Source organism: Somniosus microcephalus, chromosome 9 (genome assembly GCF_052327205.1).
Source record: "Somniosus microcephalus isolate GS21.2 chromosome 9, FLI_Smic_1.0, whole genome shotgun sequence".
Taxonomy (NCBI): domain Eukaryota; kingdom Metazoa; phylum Chordata; class Chondrichthyes; order Squaliformes; family Somniosidae; genus Somniosus; species Somniosus microcephalus.
The window spans coordinates 245,678,528-245,700,621 of record NC_140995.1 but is presented as its reverse complement, the minus strand read 5'-3'; the positions used below and the strand labels follow the sequence as shown (position 1 = coordinate 245,700,621).

The 22,094-nt window shown below is 59.8% G+C and overlaps 1 protein-coding gene across 1 annotated transcript in view; it reads right to left on the bottom strand.

Moving 5' to 3' along the window:
* LOC147113189 (uncharacterized) overlaps nucleotides 1–21,626 on the bottom strand; it is a 44,934-nt gene extending 23,308 nt beyond the window's left edge. Inside the window, exons 1-2 of the mRNA XM_085996268.1 lie at nucleotides 21,172–21,626; nucleotides 19,714–19,912 (exon numbers count right to left, since the gene is read on the bottom strand). Coding sequence (XP_085852394.1) covers nucleotides 19,714–19,900 — 187 coding nt within the window. The 5' untranslated portion in view covers nucleotides 19,901–19,912; nucleotides 21,172–21,626. The remainder of the gene's footprint in view (nucleotides 1–19,713; nucleotides 19,913–21,171) is intronic.
* Between the last annotated feature and the right edge of the window lie 468 nt (nucleotides 21,627–22,094).

Genomic DNA, 22,094 nt, shown 5'->3' with positions numbered 1-22,094 from the left:
TGTCACCCTCCTGCTGTGTCACCCTCCCACTGTGTCACCCTCCCGCTGTGTCACCCTCCCGCTGTGTCACCCTCCCACTGTGTCACCCTCCCACTGTGTCACCCTCCCACTGTGTCACCCTCTCAGTGTGTCACCCTCCCGCTGTGTCACCCTCCCACTGTGTCACCCTCTCACTGTGTCACCCTCTCACTGTGTCACCCTCCCGCTGTGTCACCCTCCCGCTGTGTCACCCTCCCACTGTGTCACCCTCCCACTGTGTCACACTCTCACTGTGTCACCCTCCCACTGTGTCACACTCTCACTGTGTCACCCTCCCACTGTGTCACCCTCCCACTGTGTCACACTCTCACTGTGTCACCCTCCCACTGTGTCACCCTCCCGCTGTGTCACCCTCCCGCTGTGTCACCCTCCCACTGTGTCACCCTCCCACTGTGTCACACTCTCACTGTGTCACCCTCCCACTGTGTCACACTCTCACTGTGTCACACTCTCACTGTGTCACCCTCCCACTGTGTCACACTCTCACTGTGTCACCCTCCCACTGTGTCACCCTCCCGCTGTGTCACCCTCCCGCTGTGTCACCCTCCCACTGTGTCACCCTCCCACTGTGTCACACTCTCACTGTGTCACCCTCCCACTGTGTCACCCTCGCACTGTGTCACCCTCTCACTGTGTCACCCTCTTACTGTGTCACCCTCCCACTGTGTCACCCCCCCGCTGTGTCACCCTCCCACTGTGTCACCCTCCCACTGTGTCACCCTCCCACTGTGTCACCCTCCCACTGTGTCACCCTCCCACTGTGTCACCCTCCCACTGTGTCACCCTCTCACTGTGTCACCCTCTCACTGTGTCACCCTCCCACTGTGTCACCCTCTCACTGTGTCACCCTCCCACTGTGTCACCCTCCCACTGTGTCACCCTCCCACTGTGTCACACTCTCACTGTGTCACCCTCCCACTGTGTCACACTCTCACTGTGTCACCCTCCCGCTGTGTCACCCTCCCACTGTGTCACCGTCTCACTGTGTCACCCTCCCACTGTGTCACCCTCCCACTGTGTCACCCTCCCACTGTGTCACCCTCCCACTGTGTCACCCTCCCGCTGTGTCACCCTCCCACTGTGTCACCCTCCCACTGTGTCACACTCCCACTGTGTCACCCTCCCACTGTGTCACCCTCCCACTGTGTCACCCTCCCACTGTGTCACCCTCCCAATGTGTCACCCTCCCACTGTGTCACCCTCTCACTGTGTCACCCTCTCACTGTGTCACCCTCTCACTGTGTCACTCTCCCACTGTGTCACCCTCCCACTGTGTCACCCTCCCACTGTGTCACCCTCCCGCTGTGTCACCCTCCCACTGTGTCACCCTCCCACTGTGTCACCCTCCCACTGTGTCACCCTCCCACTGTGTCACCCTCTCACTGTGTCACCCACCCGCTGTGTCACCCTCCCACTGTGTCACCCTCCCACTGTGTCACCCTCCCACTGTGTCACCCTCTCACTGTGTCACCCTCCCACTGTGTCACCCTCTCACTGTGTCACCCTCTCACTGTGTCACCCTCTCACTGTGTCACCCTCCCACTGTGTCACCCTCCCACTGTGTCACCCTCCCACTGTGTCACCCTCTCAGTGTGTCACCCTCCCGCTGTGTCACCCTCCCACTGTGTCACACTCTCACTGTGTCACCCTCCCGCTGTGTCACACTCTCACTGTGTCACACTCTCACTGTGTCACCCTCCCACTGTGTCACACTCTCACTGTGTCACCCTCCCACTGTGTCACCCTCCCGCTGTGTCACCCTCCCGCTGTGTCACCCTCTCACTGTGTCACCCTCCCACTGTGTCACACTCTCACTGTGTCACCCTCCCACTGTGTCACCCTCCCACTGTGTCACCCTCTCAGTGTGTCACCCTCCCGCTGTGTCACCCTCCCACTGTGTCACCCTCTCACTGTGTCACCCTCTCACTGTGTCACCCTCCCGCTGTGTCACCCTCCCGCTGTGTCACCCTCCCACTGTGTCACCCTCCCACTGTGTCACACTCTCACTGTGTCACCCTCCCACTGTGTCACACTCTCACTGTGTCACCCTCCCACTGTGTCACCCTCCCACTGTGTCACACTCTCACTGTGTCACCCTCCCACTGTGTCACCCTCCCGCTGTGTCACCCTCCCGCTGTGTCACCCTCCCACTGTGTCACCCTCCCACTGTGTCACACTCTCACTGTGTCACCCTCCCACTGTGTCACACTCTCACTGTGTCACACTCTCACTGTGTCACCCTCCCACTGTGTCACACTCTCACTGTGTCACCCTCCCACTGTGTCACCCTCCCGCTGTGTCACCCTCCCGCTGTGTCACCCTCTCACTGTGTCACCCTCCCACTGTGTCACACTCTCACTGTGTCACCCTCCCACTGTGTCACCCTCTCACTGTGTCACCCTCCCACTGTGTCACCCTCTCACTGTGTCACCCTCCCGCTGTGTCACCCTCCCACTGTGTCACCCTCCCACTGTGTCACCCTCCCACTGTGTCACCCTCTCACTGTGTCACCCTCCCACTGTGTCACACTCTCACTGTGTCACCCTCCCACTGTGTCACCCTCCCACTGTGTCACCCTCCCACTGTGTCACCCTCCCACTGTGTCACCCTCCCACTGTGTCACCCACCCACTGTGTCACCCTCCCACTGTGTCACCCTCCCGCTGTGTCACCCTCCCACTGTGTCACCCTCCCACTGTGTCACCCTCCCACTGTGTCACCCTCCTGCTGTGTCACCCTCCCACTGTGTCACCCTCCCACTGTGTCACCCTCCCGCTGTGTCACCCTCTCGCTGTGTCACCCTCTCACTGTGTCACCCTCTCACTGTGTCACCCTCCCACTGTGTCACCCTCCCACTGTGTCACCCTCCCACTGTGTCACCCTCCCACTGTGTCACCCTCTCGCTGTGTCACCCTCTCACTGTGTCACCCTCTCACTGTGTCACCCTCCCACTGTGTCACCCTCCCACTGTGTCACCCTCTCACTGTGTCACCCTCCCACTGTGTCACCCTCCCACTGTGTCACCCATCCACTGTGTCACACTCCCACTGTGTCACCCTCCCACTGTGTCACCCTCCCACTGTGTCACCCTCCCACTGTGTCACCCTCCCGCTGTGTCACCCTCTCGCTGTGTCACCCTCTCACTGTGTCACCCTCTCACTGTGTCACCCTCCCACTGTGTCACCCTCCCACTGTGTCACCCTCCCACTGTGCCACCCTCCCACTGTGTCACCCTCCTGCTGTGTCACCCTCCCACTGTGTCACCCTCCCGCTGTGTCACCCTCCCGCTGTGTCACCCTCCCACTGTGTCACCCTCCCACTGTGTCACCCTCCCACTGTGTCACCCTCTCAGTGTGTCACCCTCCCGCTGTGTCACCCTCCCACTGTGTCACCCTCTCACTGTGTCACCCTCTCACTGTGTCACCCTCCCGCTGTGTCACCCTCCCGCTGTGTCACCCTCCCACTGTGTCACCCTCCCACTGTGTCACACTCTCACTGTGTCACCCTCCCACTGTGTCACACTCTCACTGTGTCACCCTCCCACTGTGTCACACTCTCACTGTGTCACCCTCCCACTGTGTCACCCTCCCACTGTGTCACACTCTCACTGTGTCACCCTCCCACTGTGTCACCCTCCCGCTGTGTCACCCTCCCGCTGTGTCACCCTCCCACTGTGTCACCCTCCCACTGTGTCACACTCTCACTGTGTCACCCTCCCACTGTGTCACACTCTCACTGTGTCACACTCTCACTGTGTCACCCTCCCACTGTGTCACACTCTCACTGTGTCACCCTCCCACTGTGTCACCCTCCCGCTGTGTCACCCTCCCGCTGTGTCACCCTCTCACTGTGTCACCCTCCCACTGTGTCACACTCTCACTGTGTCACCCTCCCACTGTGTCACCCTCTCACTGTGTCACCCTCCCACTGTGTCACCCTCTCACTGTGTCACCCTCCCGCTGTGTCACCCTCCCACTGTGTCACCCTCCCACTGTGTCACCCTCCCACTGTGTCACCCTCTCACTGTGTCACCCTCCCACTGTGTCACACTCTCACTGTGTCACCCTCCCACTGTGTCACCCTCCCACTGTGTCACCCTCCCACTGTGTCACCCTCCCACTGTGTCACCCTCCCACTGTGTCACCCACCCACTGTGTCACCCTCCCACTGTGTCACCCTCCCGCTGTGTCACCCTCCCACTGTGTCACCCTCCCACTGTGTCACCCTCCCACTGTGTCACCCTCCTGCTGTGTCACCCTCCCACTGTGTCACCCTCCCACTGTGTCACCCTCCCGCTGTGTCACCCTCTCGCTGTGTCACCCTCTCACTGTGTCACCCTCTCACTGTGTCACCCTCCCACTGTGTCACCCTCCCACTGTGTCACCCTCCCACTGTGTCACCCTCCCACTGTGTCACCCTCTCGCTGTGTCACCCTCTCACTGTGTCACCCTCTCACTGTGTCACCCTCCCACTGTGTCACCCTCCCACTGTGTCACCCTCTCACTGTGTCACACTCCCACTGTGTCACCCTCCCACTGTGTCACCCATCCACTGTGTCACACTCCCACTGTGTCACCCTCCCACTCTGTCACCCTCCCACTGTGTCACCCTCCCACTGTGTCACCCTCCCGCTGTGTCACCCTCTCGCTGTGTCACCCTCTCACTGTGTCACCCTCTCACTGTGTCACCCTCCCACTGTGTCACCCTCCCACTGTGTCACCCTCCCACTGTGCCACCCTCCCACTGTGTCACCCTCCTGCTGTGTCACCCTCCCACTGTGTCACCCTCCCGCTGTGTCACCCTCCCGCTGTGTCACCCTCCCACTGTGTCACCCTCCCACTGTGTCACCCTCCCACTGTGTCACCCTCTCAGTGTGTCACCCTCCCGCTGTGTCACCCTCCCACTGTGTCACCCTCTCACTGTGTCACCCTCTCACTGTGTCACCCTCCCGCTGTGTCACCCTCCCGCTGTGTCACCCTCCCACTGTGTCACCCTCCCACTGTGTCACACTCTCACTGTGTCACCCTCCCACTGTGTCACACTCTCACTGTGTCACCCTCCCACTGTGTCACCCTCCCACTGTGTCACACTCTCACTGTGTCACCCTCCCACTGTGTCACCCTCCCGCTGTGTCACCCTCCCGCTGTGTCACCCTCCCACTGTGTCACCCTCCCACTGTGTCACACTCTCACTGTGTCACCCTCCCACTGTGTCACACTCTCACTGTGTCACACTCTCACTGTGTCACCCTCCCACTGTGTCACACTCTCACTGTGTCACCCTCCCACTGTGTCACCCTCCCGCTGTGTCACCCTCCCGCTGTGTCACCCTCCCACTGTGTCACCCTCCCACTGTGTCACACTCTCACTGTGTCACCCTCCCACTGTGTCACCCTCTCACTGTGTCACCCTCTCACTGTGTCACCCTCTTACTGTGTCACCCTCCCACTGTGTCACCCCCCCGCTGTGTCACCCTCCCACTGTGTCACCCTCCCACTGTGTCACCCTCCCACTGTGTCACCCTCCCACTGTGTCACCCTCCCACTGTGTCACCCTCCCACTGTGTCACCCTCTCACTGTGTCACCCTCTCACTGTGTCACCCTCCCACTGTGTCACCCTCTCACTGTGTCACCCTCCCACTGTGTCACCCTCCCACTGTGTCACCCTCCCACTGTGTCACACTCTCACTGTGTCACCCTCCCACTGTGTCACACTCTCACTGTGTCACCCTCCCGCTGTGTCACCCTCCCACTGTGTCACCCTCTCACTGTGTCACCCTCCCACTGTGTCACCCTCCCACTGTGTCACCCTCCCACTGTGTCACCCTCCCACTGTGTCACCCTCCCGCTGTGTCACCCTCCCACTGTGTCACCCTCCCACTGTGTCACACTCCCACTGTGTCACCCTCCCACTGTGTCACCCTCCCACTGTGTCACCCTCCCACTGTGTCACCCTCCCAATGTGTCACCCTCCCACTGTGTCACCCTCTCACTGTGTCACCCTCTCACTGTGTCACCCTCTCACTGTGTCACTCTCCCACTGTGTCACCCTCCCACTGTGTCACCCTCCCACTGTGTCACCCTCCCGCTGTGTCACCCTCCCACTGTGTCACCCTCCCACTGTGTCACCCTCCCACTGTGTCACCCTCTCACTGTGTCACCCACCCGCTGTGTCACCCTCCCACTGTGTCACCCTCCCACTGTGTCACCCTCCCACTGTGTCACCCTCTCACTGTGTCACCCTCCCACTGTGTCACCCTCTCACTGTGTCACCCTCTCACTGTGTCACCCTCTCACTGTGTCACCCTCCCACTGTGTCACCCTCCCACTGTGTCACCCTCCCACTGTGTCACCCTCTCAGTGTGTCACCCTCCCGCTGTGTCACCCTCCCACTGTGTCACACTCTCACTGTGTCACCCTCCCGCTGTGTCACACTCTCACTGTGTCACACTCTCACTGTGTCACCCTCCCACTGTGTCACACTCTCACTGTGTCACCCTCCCACTGTGTCACCCTCCCGCTGTGTCACCCTCCCGCTGTGTCACCCTCTCACTGTGTCACCCTCCCACTGTGTCACACTCTCACTGTGTCACCCTCCCACTGTGTCACCCTCCCACTGTGTCACCCTCTCAGTGTGTCACCCTCCCGCTGTGTCACCCTCCCACTGTGTCACACTCTCACTGTGTCACCCTCCCACTGTGTCACCCTCCCACTGTGTCACACTCTCACTGTGTCACCCTCCCACTGTGTCACCCTCCCGCTGTGTCACCCTCCCGCTGTGTCACCCTCCCACTGTGTCACCCTCCCACTGTGTCACACTCTCACTGTGTCACCCTCCCACTGTGTCACACTCTCACTGTGTCACACTCTCACTGTGTCACCCTCCCACTGTGTCACACTCTCACTGTGTCACCCTCCCACTGTGTCACCCTCCCGCTGTGTCACCCTCCCGCTGTGTCACCCTCTCACTGTGTCACCCTCCCACTGTGTCACACTCTCACTGTGTCACCCTCCCACTGTGTCACCCTCTCACTGTGTCACCCTCCCACTGTGTCACCCTCTCACTGTGTCACCCTCCCGCTGTGTCACCCTCCCACTGTGTCACCCTCCCACTGTGTCACCCTCCCACTGTGTCACCCTCTCACTGTGTCACCCTCCCACTGTGTCACACTCTCACTGTGTCACCCTCCCACTGTGTCACCCTCCCACTGTGTCACCCTCCCACTGTGTCACCCTCCCACTGTGTCACCCTCCCACTGTGTCACCCACCCACTGTGTCACCCTCCCACTGTGTCACCCTCCCGCTGTGTCACCCTCCCACTGTGTCACCCTCCCACTGTGTCACCCTCCCACTGTGTCACCCTCCTGCTGTGTCACCCTCCCACTGTGTCACCCTCCCACTGTGTCACCCTCCCGCTGTGTCACCCTCTCGCTGTGTCACCCTCTCACTGTGTCACCCTCTCACTGTGTCACCCTCCCACTGTGTCACCCTCCCACTGTGTCACCCTCCCACTGTGTCACCCTCCCACTGTGTCACCCTCTCGCTGTGTCACCCTCTCACTGTGTCACCCTCTCACTGTGTCACCCTCCCACTGTGTCACCCTCCCACTGTGTCACCCTCTCACTGTGTCACCCTCCCACTGTGTCACCCTCCCACTGTGTCACCCATCCACTGTGTCACACTCCCACTGTGTCACCCTCCCACTGTGTCACCCTCCCACTGTGTCACCCTCCCACTGTGTCACCCTCCCGCTGTGTCACCCTCTCGCTGTGTCACCCTCTCACTGTGTCACCCTCTCACTGTGTCACCCTCCCACTGTGTCACCCTCCCACTGTGTCACCCTCCCACTGTGCCACCCTCCCACTGTGTCACCCTCCTGCTGTGTCACCCTCCCACTGTGTCACCCTCCCGCTGTGTCACCCTCCCGCTGTGTCACCCTCCCACTGTGTCACCCTCCCACTGTGTCACCCTCCCACTGTGTCACCCTCTCAGTGTGTCACCCTCCCGCTGTGTCACCCTCCCACTGTGTCACCCTCTCACTGTGTCACCCTCTCACTGTGTCACCCTCCCGCTGTGTCACCCTCCCGCTGTGTCACCCTCCCACTGTGTCACCCTCCCACTGTGTCACACTCTCACTGTGTCACCCTCCCACTGTGTCACACTCTCACTGTGTCACCCTCCCACTGTGTCACACTCTCACTGTGTCACCCTCCCACTGTGTCACCCTCCCACTGTGTCACACTCTCACTGTGTCACCCTCCCACTGTGTCACCCTCCCGCTGTGTCACCCTCCCGCTGTGTCACCCTCCCACTGTGTCACCCTCCCACTGTGTCACACTCTCACTGTGTCACCCTCCCACTGTGTCACACTCTCACTGTGTCACACTCTCACTGTGTCACCCTCCCACTGTGTCACACTCTCACTGTGTCACCCTCCCACTGTGTCACCCTCCCGCTGTGTCACCCTCCCGCTGTGTCACCCTCTCACTGTGTCACCCTCCCACTGTGTCACACTCTCACTGTGTCACCCTCCCACTGTGTCACCCTCTCACTGTGTCACCCTCCCACTGTGTCACCCTCTCACTGTGTCACCCTCCCGCTGTGTCACCCTCCCACTGTGTCACCCTCCCACTGTGTCACCCTCCCACTGTGTCACCCTCTCACTGTGTCACCCTCCCACTGTGTCACACTCTCACTGTGTCACCCTCCCACTGTGTCACCCTCCCACTGTGTCACCCTCCCACTGTGTCACCCTCCCACTGTGTCACCCTCCCACTGTGTCACCCACCCACTGTGTCACCCTCCCACTGTGTCACCCTCCCGCTGTGTCACCCTCCCACTGTGTCACCCTCCCACTGTGTCACCCTCCCACTGTGTCACCCTCCTGCTGTGTCACCCTCCCACTGTGTCACCCTCCCACTGTGTCACCCTCCCGCTGTGTCACCCTCTCGCTGTGTCACCCTCTCACTGTGTCACCCTCTCACTGTGTCACCCTCCCACTGTGTCACCCTCCCACTGTGTCACCCTCCCACTGTGTCACCCTCCCACTGTGTCACCCTCTCGCTGTGTCACCCTCTCACTGTGTCACCCTCTCACTGTGTCACCCTCCCACTGTGTCACCCTCCCACTGTGTCACCCTCTCACTGTGTCACCCTCCCACTGTGTCACCCTCCCACTGTGTCACCCATCCACTGTGTCACACTCCCACTGTGTCACCCTCCCACTCTGTCACCCTCCCACTGTGTCACCCTCCCACTGTGTCACCCTCCCGCTGTGTCACCCTCTCGCTGTGTCACCCTCTCACTGTGTCACCCTCTCACTGTGTCACCCTCCCACTGTGTCACCCTCCCACTGTGTCACCCTCCCACTGTGCCACCCTCCCACTGTGTCACCCTCCTGCTGTGTCACCCTCCCACTGTGTCACCCTCCCGCTGTGTCACCCTCCCGCTGTGTCACCCTCCCACTGTGTCACCCTCCCACTGTGTCACCCTCCCACTGTGTCACCCTCTCAGTGTGTCACCCTCCCGCTGTGTCACCCTCCCACTGTGTCACCCTCTCACTGTGTCACCCTCTCACTGTGTCACCCTCCCGCTGTGTCACCCTCCCGCTGTGTCACCCTCCCACTGTGTCACCCTCCCACTGTGTCACACTCTCACTGTGTCACCCTCCCACTGTGTCACACTCTCACTGTGTCACCCTCCCACTGTGTCACCCTCCCACTGTGTCACACTCTCACTGTGTCACCCTCCCACTGTGTCACCCTCCCGCTGTGTCACCCTCCCGCTGTGTCACCCTCCCACTGTGTCACCCTCCCACTGTGTCACACTCTCACTGTGTCACCCTCCCACTGTGTCACACTCTCACTGTGTCACACTCTCACTGTGTCACCCTCCCACTGTGTCACACTCTCACTGTGTCACCCTCCCACTGTGTCACCCTCCCGCTGTGTCACCCTCCCGCTGTGTCACCCTCCCACTGTGTCACCCTCCCACTGTGTCACACTCTCACTGTGTCACCCTCCCACTGTGTCACCCTCTCACTGTGTCACCCTCTCACTGTGTCACCCTCTTACTGTGTCACCCTCCCACTGTGTCACCCCCCCGCTGTGTCACCCTCCCACTGTGTCACCCTCCCACTGTGTCACCCTCCCACTGTGTCACCCTCCCACTGTGTCACCCTCCCACTGTGTCACCCTCCCACTGTGTCACCCTCTCACTGTGTCACCCTCTCACTGTGTCACCCTCCCACTGTGTCACCCTCTCACTGTGTCACCCTCCCACTGTGTCACCCTCCCACTGTGTCACCCTCCCACTGTGTCACACTCTCACTGTGTCACCCTCCCACTGTGTCACACTCTCACTGTGTCACCCTCCCGCTGTGTCACCCTCCCACTGTGTCACCCTCTCACTGTGTCACCCTCCCACTGTGTCACCCTCCCACTGTGTCACCCTCCCACTGTGTCACCCTCCCACTGTGTCACCCTCCCGCTGTGTCACCCTCCCACTGTGTCACCCTCCCACTGTGTCACACTCCCACTGTGTCACCCTCCCACTGTGTCACCCTCCCACTGTGTCACCCTCCCACTGTGTCACCCTCCCAATGTGTCACCCTCCCACTGTGTCACCCTCTCACTGTGTCACCCTCTCACTGTGTCACCCTCTCACTGTGTCACTCTCCCACTGTGTCACCCTCCCACTGTGTCACCCTCCCACTGTGTCACCCTCCCGCTGTGTCACCCTCCCACTGTGTCACCCTCCCACTGTGTCACCCTCCCACTGTGTCACCCTCCCACTGTGTCACCCTCTCACTGTGTCACCCACCCGCTGTGTCACCCTCCCACTGTGTCACCCTCCCACTGTGTCACCCTCCCACTGTGTCACCCTCTCACTGTGTCACCCTCCCACTGTGTCACCCTCTCACTGTGTCACCCTCTCACTGTGTCACCCTCTCACTGTGTCACCCTCCCACTGTGTCACCCTCCCACTGTGTCACCCTCCCACTGTGTCACCCTCTCAGTGTGTCACCCTCCCGCTGTGTCACCCTCCCACTGTGTCACACTCTCACTGTGTCACCCTCCCGCTGTGTCACACTCTCACTGTGTCACACTCTCACTGTGTCACCCTCCCACTGTGTCACACTCTCACTGTGTCACCCTCCCACTGTGTCACCCTCCCGCTGTGTCACCCTCCCGCTGTGTCACCCTCTCACTGTGTCACCCTCCCACTGTGTCACACTCTCACTGTGTCACCCTCCCACTGTGTCACCCTCCCACTGTGTCACCCTCTCAGTGTGTCACCCTCCCGCTGTGTCACCCTCCCACTGTGTCACCCTCTCACTGTGTCACCCTCTCACTGTGTCACCCTCCCGCTGTGTCACCCTCCCGCTGTGTCACCCTCCCACTGTGTCACCCTCCCACTGTGTCACACTCTCACTGTGTCACCCTCCCACTGTGTCACACTCTCACTGTGTCACCCTCCCACTGTGTCACCCTCCCACTGTGTCACACTCTCACTGTGTCACCCTCCCACTGTGTCACCCTCCCGCTGTGTCACCCTCCCGCTGTGTCACCCTCCCACTGTGTCACCCTCCCACTGTGTCACACTCTCACTGTGTCACCCTCCCACTGTGTCACACTCTCACTGTGTCACACTCTCACTGTGTCACCCTCCCACTGTGTCACACTCTCACTGTGTCACCCTCCCACTGTGTCACCCTCCCGCTGTGTCACCCTCCCGCTGTGTCACCCTCTCACTGTGTCACCCTCCCACTGTGTCACACTCTCACTGTGTCACCCTCCCACTGTGTCACCCTCTCACTGTGTCACCCTCCCACTGTGTCACCCTCTCACTGTGTCACCCTCCCGCTGTGTCACCCTCCCACTGTGTCACCCTCCCACTGTGTCACCCTCCCACTGTGTCACCCTCTCACTGTGTCACCCTCCCACTGTGTCACACTCTCACTGTGTCACCCTCCCACTGTGTCACCCTCCCACTGTGTCACCCTCCCACTGTGTCACCCTCCCACTGTGTCACCCTCCCACTGTGTCACCCACCCACTGTGTCACCCTCCCACTGTGTCACCCTCCCGCTGTGTCACCCTCCCACTGTGTCACCCTCCCACTGTGTCACCCTCCCACTGTGTCACCCTCCTGCTGTGTCACCCTCCCACTGTGTCACCCTCCCACTGTGTCACCCTCCCGCTGTGTCACCCTCTCGCTGTGTCACGCTCTCACTGTGTCACCCTCTCACTGTGTCACCCTCCCACTGTGTCACCCTCCCACTGTGTCACCCTCCCACTGTGTCACCCTCCCACTGTGTCACCCTCTCGCTGTGTCACCCTCTCACTGTGTCACCCTCTCACTGTGTCACCCTCCCACTGTGTCACCCTCCCACTGTGTCACCCTCTCACTGTGTCACCCTCCCACTGTGTCACCCTCCCACTGTGTCACCCATCCACTGTGTCACACTCCCACTGTGTCACCCTCCCACTGTGTCACCCTCCCACTGTGTCACCCTCCCACTGTGTCACCCTCCCGCTGTGTCACCCTCTCGCTGTGTCACCCTCTCACTGTGTCACCCTCTCACTGTGTCACCCTCCCACTGTGTCACCCTCCCACTGTGTCACCCTCCCACTGTGCCACCCTCCCACTGTGTCACCCTCCTGCTGTGTCACCCTCCCACTGTGTCACCCTCCCGCTGTGTCACCCTCCCGCTGTGTCACCCTCCCACTGTGTCACCCTCCCACTGTGTCACCCTCCCACTGTGTCACCCTCTCAGTGTGTCACCCTCCCGCTGTGTCACCCTCCCACTGTGTCACCCTCTCACTGTGTCACCCTCTCACTGTGTCACCCTCCCGCTGTGTCACCCTCCCGCTGTGTCACCCTCCCACTGTGTCACCCTCCCACTGTGTCACACTCTCACTGTGTCACCCTCCCACTGTGTCACACTCTCACTGTGTCACCCTCCCACTGTGTCACCCTCCCACTGTGTCACACTCTCACTGTGTCACCCTCTCACTGTGTCACCCTCCCACTGTGTCACACTCTCACTGTGTCACCCTCCCACTGTGTCACACTCTCACTGTGTCACCCTCCCACTGTGTCACCCTCCCACTGTGTCACCCTCCCACTGTGTCACCCTCTCACTGTGTCACCCTCCCACTGTGTCACACTCTCACTGTGTCACCCTCCCACTGTGTCACCCTCCCACTGTGTCACCCTCCCACTGTGTCACCCTCCCACTGTGTCACCCTCCCACTGTGTCACCCACCCACTGTGTCACCCTCCCACTGTGTCACCCTCCCGCTGTGTCACCCTCCCACTGTGTCACCCTCCCACTGTGTCACCCTCCCACTGTGTCACCCTCCTGCTGTGTCACCCTCCCACTGTGTCACCCTCCCACTGTGTCACCCTCCCGCTGTGTCACCCTCTCGCTGTGTCACCCTCTCACTGTGTCACCCTCTCACTGTGTCACCCTCCCACTGTGTCACCCTCCCACTGTGTCACCCTCCCACTGTGTCACCCTCCCACTGTGTCACCCTCTCGCTGTGTCACCCTCTCACTGTGTCACCCTCTCACTGTGTCACCCTCCCACTGTGTCACCCTCCCACTGTGTCACCCTCTCACTGTGTCACCCTCCCACTGTGTCACCCTCCCACTGTGTCACCCATCCACTGTGTCACACTCCCACTGTGTCACCCTCCCACTGTGTCACCCTCCCACTGTGTCACCCTCCCACTGTGTCACCCTCCCGCTGTGTCACCCTCTCGCTGTGTCACCCTCTCACTGTGTCACCCTCTCACTGTGTCACCCTCCCACTGTGTCACCCTCCCACTGTGTCACCCTCCCACTGTGCCACCCTCCCACTGTGTCACCCTCCTGCTGTGTCACCCTCCCACTGTGTCACCCTCCCGCTGTGTCACCCTCCCGCTGTGTCACCCTCCCACTGTGTCACCCTCCCACTGTGTCACCCTCCCACTGTGTCACCCTCTCAGTGTGTCACCCTCCCGCTGTGTCACCCTCCCACTGTGTCACCCTCTCACTGTGTCACCCTCTCACTGTGTCACCCTCCCGCTGTGTCACCCTCCCGCTGTGTCACCCTCCCACTGTGTCACCCTCCCACTGTGTCACTCTCCCACTGTGTCACCCTCTCACTGTGTCACCCTCCCACTGTGTCACCCTCCCACTGTGTCACCCTCCCACTGTGTCACACTCCCACTGTGTCACCCTCCCACTGTGTCACCCTCTCACTGTGTCACCCTCCCACTGTGTCACCCTCCCACTGTGTCACCCTCCCACTGTGTCACCCTCCCACTGTGTCACCCTCCCACTGTGTCACCCTCCCACTGTGTCACCCTCTCACTGTGTCACCCTCCCACTGTGTCACCCTCTCGCTGTGTCACCCTCTCGCTGTGTCACCCTCTCACTGTGTCACCCTCTCACTGTGTCACCCTCCCACTGTGTCACCCTCTCGCTGTGTCACCCTCCCGCTGTGTCACCCTCTCGCTGTGTCACCCTCTCACTGTGTCACCCTCCCGCTGTGACACCCACCCACTGTGTCACCCTCCCACTGTGTCACCCTCTCACTGTGTCACCCTCCCGCTGTGTCACCCTCTCACTGTGTCACCCTCCCACTGTGTCACCCTCCCACTGTGTCACCCTCTCACTGTGTCACCCTCCCGCTGTGTCACCCTCTCACTGTGTCACCCTCCCACTGTGTCACCCTCCCACTGTGTCACCCTCTCACTGTGTCACCCTCCCTCTGTGTCACCCTCCCACTGTGTCACACTCCCGCTGTGTCACCCTCTCACTGTGTCACCCTCCCACTGTGTCACCCTCCCACTGTGTCACCCTCTCACTGTGTCACCCTCCCGCTGTGTCACCCTCCCACTGTGTCACCCTCCCGCTGTGTCACCCTCCCACTGTGTCACCCTCCCGCTGTGTCACCCTCTCACTGTGTCACCCTCCCGCTGTGTCACCCTCCCACTGTGTCACCCTCCCACTGTGTCACCCTCTCACTGTGTCACCCTCCCGCTGTGTCACCCTCTCACTGTGTCACCCTCCCACTGTGTCACCCTCTCACTGTGTCACCCTCCCACTGTGTCACCCTCCCACTGTGTCACCCTCCCACTGTGCCACCCTCCCACTGTGTCACCCTCCTGCTGTGTCACCCTCCCACTGTGTCACCCTCCCGCTGTGTCACCCTCCCGCTGTGTCACCCTCCCACTGTGTCACCCTCCCACTGTGTCACCCTCCCACTGTGTCACCCTCTCAGTGTGTCACCCTCCCGCTGTGTCACCCTCCCACTGTGTCACCCTCTCACTGTGTCACCCTCTCACTGTGTCACCCTCCCGCTGTGTCACCCTCCCGCTGTGTCACCCTCCCACTGTGTCACCCTCCCACTGTGTCACCCTCCCACTGTGTCACCCTCCCACTGTGTCACTCTCCCACTGTGTCACCCTCTCACTGTGTCACCCTCCCACTGTGTCACCCTCCCACTGTGTCACCCTCCCACTGTGTCACACTCCCACTGTGTCACCCTCCCACTGTGTCACCCTCTCACTGTGTCACCCTCCCACTGTGTCACCCTCCCACTGTGTCACCCTCCCACTGTGTCACCCTCCCACTGTGTCACCCTCCCACTGTGTCACCCTCCCACTGTGTCACCCTCTCACTGTGTCACCCTCCCACTGTGTCACCCTCTCGCTGTGTCACCCTCTCGCTGTGTCACCCTCTCACTGTGTCACCCTCTCACTGTGTCACCCTCCCACTGTGTCACCCTCTCGCTGTGTCACCCTCCCGCTGTGTCACCCTCTCGCTGTGTCACCCTCTCACTGTGTCACCCTCCCGCTGTGACACCCACCCACTGTGTCACCCTCCCACTGTGTCACCCTCTCACTGTGTCACCCTCCCGCTGTGTCACCCTCTCACTGTGTCACCCTCCCACTGTGTCACCCTCCCACTGTGTCACCCTCTCACTGTGTCACCCTCCCGCTGTGTCACCCTCTCACTGTGTCACCCTCCCACTGTGTCACCCTCCCACTGTGTCACCCTCTCACTGTGTCACCCTCCCTCTGTGTCACCCTCCCACTGTGTCACACTCCCGCTGTGTCACCCTCTCACTGTGTCACCCTCCCACTGTGTCACCCTCCCACTGTGTCACCCTCTCACTGTGTCACCCTCCCGCTGTGTCACCCTCCCACTGTGTCACCCTCCCGCTGTGTCACCCTCCCACTGTGTCACCCTCCCGCTGTGTCACCCTCTCACTGTGTCACCCTCCCGCTGTGTCACCCTCCCACTGTGTCACCCTCCCACTGTGTCACCCTCTCACTGTGTCACCCTCCCGCTGTGTCACCCTCTCACTGTGTCACCCTCCCACTGTGTCACCCTCCCACTGTGTCACCCTCCCACTGTGTCACCCTCTCACTGTGTCACCCTCCCGCAGTGTCACCCTCCCACTGTGTCACCCTCCCACTGTGTCACCCTCCCACTGTGTCACCCTCCCGCTGTGTCACCCTCTCGCTGTGTCACCCTCTCACTGTGTCACCCTCCCGCTGTGACACCCACCCACTGTGTCACCCTCCCACTGTGTCACCCTCCCACTGTGTCACCCTCCCACTGTGTCACCCTCCCACTGTGTCACCCTCCCACTGTGTCACCCTCCCACTGTGTCACCCTCTCACTGTGTCACCCTCCCACTGTGTCACCCTCCCACTGTGTCACCCTCTCACTGTGTCACCCTCCCACTGTGTCACCCTCTCACTGTGTCACCCTCCCGCTGTGTCACCCTCCCACTGTGTCACCCTCTCACTGTGTCACCCTCCCGCTGTGACACCCACCCACTGTGTCACCCTCCCACTGTGTCACCCTCCCACTGTGTCACCCTCTCACTGTGTCACCCTCCCGCTGTGTCACCCTCCCACTGTGTCACCCTCCCACTGTGTCACCCTCCCACTGTGTCACCCTCCCGCTGTGTCACCCTCTCGCTGTGTCACCCTCTCACTGTGTCACCCTCCCGCTGTGACACCCACCCACTGTGTCACCCTCCCACTGTGTCACCCTCCCACTGTGTCACCCTCCCACTGTGTCACCCTCCCACTGTGTCACCCTCCCACTGTGTCACCCTCTCACTGTGTCACCCACCCACTGTGTCACCCTCCCACTGTGTCACCCTCTCACTGTGTCACCCTCCCACTGTGTCACCCTCCCACTGTGTCACCCTCCCGCTGTGTCACCCTCCCACTGTGTCACCCTCCCACTGTGTCACCCTCTCGCTGTGTCACCCTCTCACTGTGTCACCCTCCCACTGTGTCACCCTCTCACTGTGTCACCCACCCACTGTGTCACCCTCTCGCTGTGTCACCCTCTCACTGTGTCACCCTCCCACTGTGTCCCCCTCCCGCTGTGTCACCCTCCCACTGTGTCACCCTCCCACTGTGTGACACCCTCTCACTGTGTCACCCTCTCACTGTGTCACCCTCCCGCTGTGTCACCCTCCCACTGTGTCACCCTCCCACTGTGTCACCCTCCCACTGTGTCACTCTCCCACTGTGTCACCCTCTCACTGTGTCACCCTCCCACTGTGTCACCCTCCCACTGTGTCACCCTCCCACTGTGTCACACTCCCACTGTGTCACCCTCCCACTGTGTCACCCTCTCACTGTGTCACCCTCCCACTGTGTCACCCTCCCACTGTGTCACCCTCCCACTGTGTCACCCTCCCACTGTGTCACCCTCCCACTGTGTCACCCTCCCACTGTGTCACCCTCTCACTGTGTCACCCTCCCGCTGTGTCACCCTCTCGCTGTGTCACCCTCTCGCTGTGTCACCCTCTCACTGTGTCACCCTCTCACTGTGTCACCCTCCCACTGTGTCACCCTCTCGCTGTGTCACCCTCCCGCTGTGTCACCCTCTCGCTGTGTCACCCTCTCACTGTGTCACCCTCCCGCTGTGACACCCACCCACTGTGTCACCCTCCCACTGTGTCACCCTCTCACTGTGTCACCCTCCCGCTGTGTCACCCTCTCACTGTGTCACCCTCCCACTGTGTCACCCTCCCACTGTGTCACCCTCTCACTGTGTCACCCTCCCGCTGTGTCACCCTCTCACTGTGTCACCCTCCCACTGTGTCACCCTCCCACTGTGTCACCCTCTCACTGTGTCACCCTCCCTCTGTGTCACCCTCCCACTGTGTCACACTCCCGCTGTGTCACCCTCTCACTGTGTCACCCTCCCACTGTGTCACCCTCCCACTGTGTCACCCTCTCACTGTGTCACCCTCCCGCTGTGTCACCCTCCCACTGTGTCACCCTCCCGCTGTGTCACCCTCCCACTGTGTCACCCTCCCGCTGTGTCACCCTCTCACTGTGTCACCCTCCCGCTGTGTCACCCTCCCACTGTGTCACCCTCCCACTGTGTCACCCTCCCACTGTGTCACCCTCTCACTGTGTCACCCTCCCGCTGTGTCACCCTCCCACTGTGTCACCCTCCCACTGTGTCACCCTCCCACTGTGTCACCCTCCCGCTGTGTCACCCTCTCGCTGTGTCACCCTCTCACTGTGTCACCCTCCCGCTGTGACACCCACCCACTGTGTCACCCTCCCACTGTGTCACCCTCCCACTGTGTCACCCTCCCACTGTGTCACCCTCCCACTGTGTCACCCTCCCACTGTGTCACCCTCCCACTGTGTCACCCTCTCACTGTGTCACCCACCCACTGTGTCACCCTCCCACTGTGTCACCCTCTCACTGTGTCACCCTCCCACTGTGTCACCCTCTCACTGTGTCACCCTCCCGCTGTGTCACCCTCCCACTGTGTCACCCTCTCACTGTGTCACCCTCCCGCTGTGACACCCACCCACTGTGTCACCCTCCCACTGTGTCACCCTCCCACTGTGTCACCCTCTCACTGTGTCACCCTCCCGCTGTGTCACCCTCCCACTGTGTCACCCTCCCACTGTGTCACCCTCCCACTGTGTCACCCTCCCGCTGTGTCACCCTCTCGCTGTGTCACCCTCTCACTGTGTCACCCTCCCGCTGTGACACCCACCCACTGTGTCACCCTCCCACTGTGTCACCCTCCCACTGTGTCACCCTCCCACTGTGTCACCCTCCCACTGTGTCACCCTCTCACTGTGTCACCCACCCACTGTGTCACCCTCCCACTGTGTCACCCTCTCACTGTGTCACCCTCCCACTGTGTCACCCTCCCACTGTGTCACCCTCCCGCTGTGTCACCCTCCCACTGTGTCACCCTCCCACTGTGTCACCCTCTCACTGTGTCACCCTCCCACTGTGTCACCCTCTCACTGTGTCACCCACCCACTGTGTCACCCTCTCGCTGTGTCACCCTCTCACTGTGTCACCCTCCCACTGTGTCACCCTCCCGCTGTGTCACCCTCCCACTGTGTCACCCTCCCACTGTGTGACACCCTCTCACTGTGTCACCCTCCCACTGTGTCACTCTCCCACTGTGTCACCCTCCCGCTGTGTCACCCTCTCACTGTGTGACACCCTCTCACTGTGTCACCCTCCCACTGTGTGTCACCCTCCCACTGCGCCACCCACCCACTGTGTGACACCCTCCCACTGTGCAACCCTCCCACTGTGCCACAGATCAGCCAGCCTACCTGCATGTGAGATTAACCACTAGGTGCGAGATCCGATGGCAATACGTACCCATCCTCAGAACCCAGGAATCCTCGGGTAGCTTTGTCGGCATTGCCTTCAGTCCCTGTTTGTAACAGTCCACCTCAGTGCGATTGATGGGCGGTTTCTGGCTACAGCTGCACTCCTCGGGGCACCGACCTGCCACTGCCTGGCTTACACAAAGAGCAGCCCACAGCAGGCACTGCATGAGAGCCATTCTCTTGTGAGGCTGAATGAAAGAAGACAAAGCACAGACAGGAGCTGGTGTGTTTATTTCACTTCCAGGGGAAGGTATGCGTCTGACTCACCACATAATCCTGTGGGTTATAGAGACAGATCACTGCACACCCACTGGGGTCTCATTCACAGCACAGAAAGACAAAACTTGCATTTCTCCAGCTGCTTTCATAACCTCAGGACAACGCAAAGCGCTTTACAATCAATTAAGTATCTTTTTTGAAGTGTAATCACTGATGTAATGTCGGAAACGCAGTTGCAACTTTGCACACAGCAAGCTCCCTCAAACAGCAATGAGATAATGACAAGATAATCTGTTTTAGTGATGTTGGTTGAGCGATCAATATTGACCAGGACACTGGGGAGAACTCCCCCGCTCTTCAAAATAGTGCCATAGGATCTTCTACGCCCACCTGAGAGAGCAGACGGGGCTTCGGTGTACCATCTCATCCAAAAGATGGCACCTCCAACAGTGCAGCACCATCTCAGTACTCTTCTGCACTGGAGTGTCAGCCTAGATTTTTTGTTCAAGTCTCTGGAGTGGGACTTGAACCCAAAACCTTCTGACTTAGAGGCGAGAGTGCTCAGCACTGACACCTAGTGCGGCAGCCAATCTGCGCACAGCGAGGTCCCACAGACAGCAATGAGATGAATGACCTGATCATTCCTTTCTGGTGGTTTTGATTGAGGGAAGAATGTTGATCCGGACACTGGGAGAACTCCCTGTTCTTCTTCCAATAGTGCCATGACATCTTTTGCATCGCTTACAGCAGGCAGACAGTGCCTCAGCTTAATGCCTCAATAGACTCAGCTCTCTCAATGTGTGAAGAATGGCCACTATATCGCTGGTGAAAATCTACGGCCGACAATCAGTCTCGATTTGAAAACAACAGTGCTAAGCCAGCCAGGTAGCAATTGTAGTGGTGATGATGTTTGAAACCCAGACAGGGAATTAGCAGTGCTGCAAACTGTAGAGTAACGGTCCTCACTCCCAGATACATTACATGCCAGACCTGAGCCTGCAACAGGTTGCTACCGCAGATTTTAAGGCACACTTAAAAATACATATTTAACTGGAAAACCAAATATATTTTCTACTCCGAGTTTCACAATCCAAACAGAGCAAATCTTAAACCTCGAGGAATTTCAGAGACTGAAAATTGTCGATTGTTTTCTGTACATTGTTAGAAAAATAGAATCAGAATAATACTTTTTTTTTAAAAGCTAAACTACCAGAAACAAACCCCATACCTTATAATGTATAAGCAGGCTCCGGGTCTGTTCGCTCTCTCTCTCTCTTGACAGAGGCGGTTCCACTGAGCACTGGGACTGATTCTTCCCACACTACCGCAACATAGGTTCCAGTTGTATGAGGGGCCTGGATCTGATGCTCAGTCTCTTCATGCCCACCGCCACAAGCAAAGTTAGAGGTCAGGACTCTCCAATAGCAACACCACTCAGGGGGAGGGTGGAGCTGCACCAGACATCGCAGCATCAAAAATGAGGTCAGACCGTGGAAATCCAGGCACGGTGAACACTGGGGCTTTTTGCTAGCGTGCGCCCTTGGGCTCTTTGACACACCCGTGTAAGAATGATCTTTCCCCGACCACAGATAAGGAGACGGATGTGGCTCAGAGCAGAGGTGTGGAGCCCAGGGCGATGAATGAATGGTGTGCCAGGCAGTTTATTGGCCTCGGGCAGCTCTGTGGTTAGTGTAAGCTGTTGGCTCGGGGTTAGATAGTTTGCTTGTGTCTGTGCGGAGGACAATGGAGTTCATTCTGTGAGAAGTACAGCTGGAAAACATCCAGGATTACGTAAAGCTGGGAATCTGGACAAACCGTCGGACTGTACCGCAGGATCTGTACAGAGGCCAGGTCTGATCTACAGATATGTAATAATCAGGCCATGTGGACTCTGTGTTTGCAGTTTGATATTAGGAATCAAAGTACATCTAGTTCACCTTTTACCATCCTGGTAGTCGCATGATACAACGATAATGGAGATATTGGGCTAGAAATTCAGTTGGTTGCGCCAGCCGTTAGCGCCTTAGGAGGAGTAGATGTCGAGCGCTAGGCGCTGAGCGCCCGGGCGCAGCGCGATCTGCGCCTCGCCCCAACTTCAGTAGACATTTTGCGCCAGCGCAAAGTCTTTGCACGCGCTCAGCTGCGCGCGCA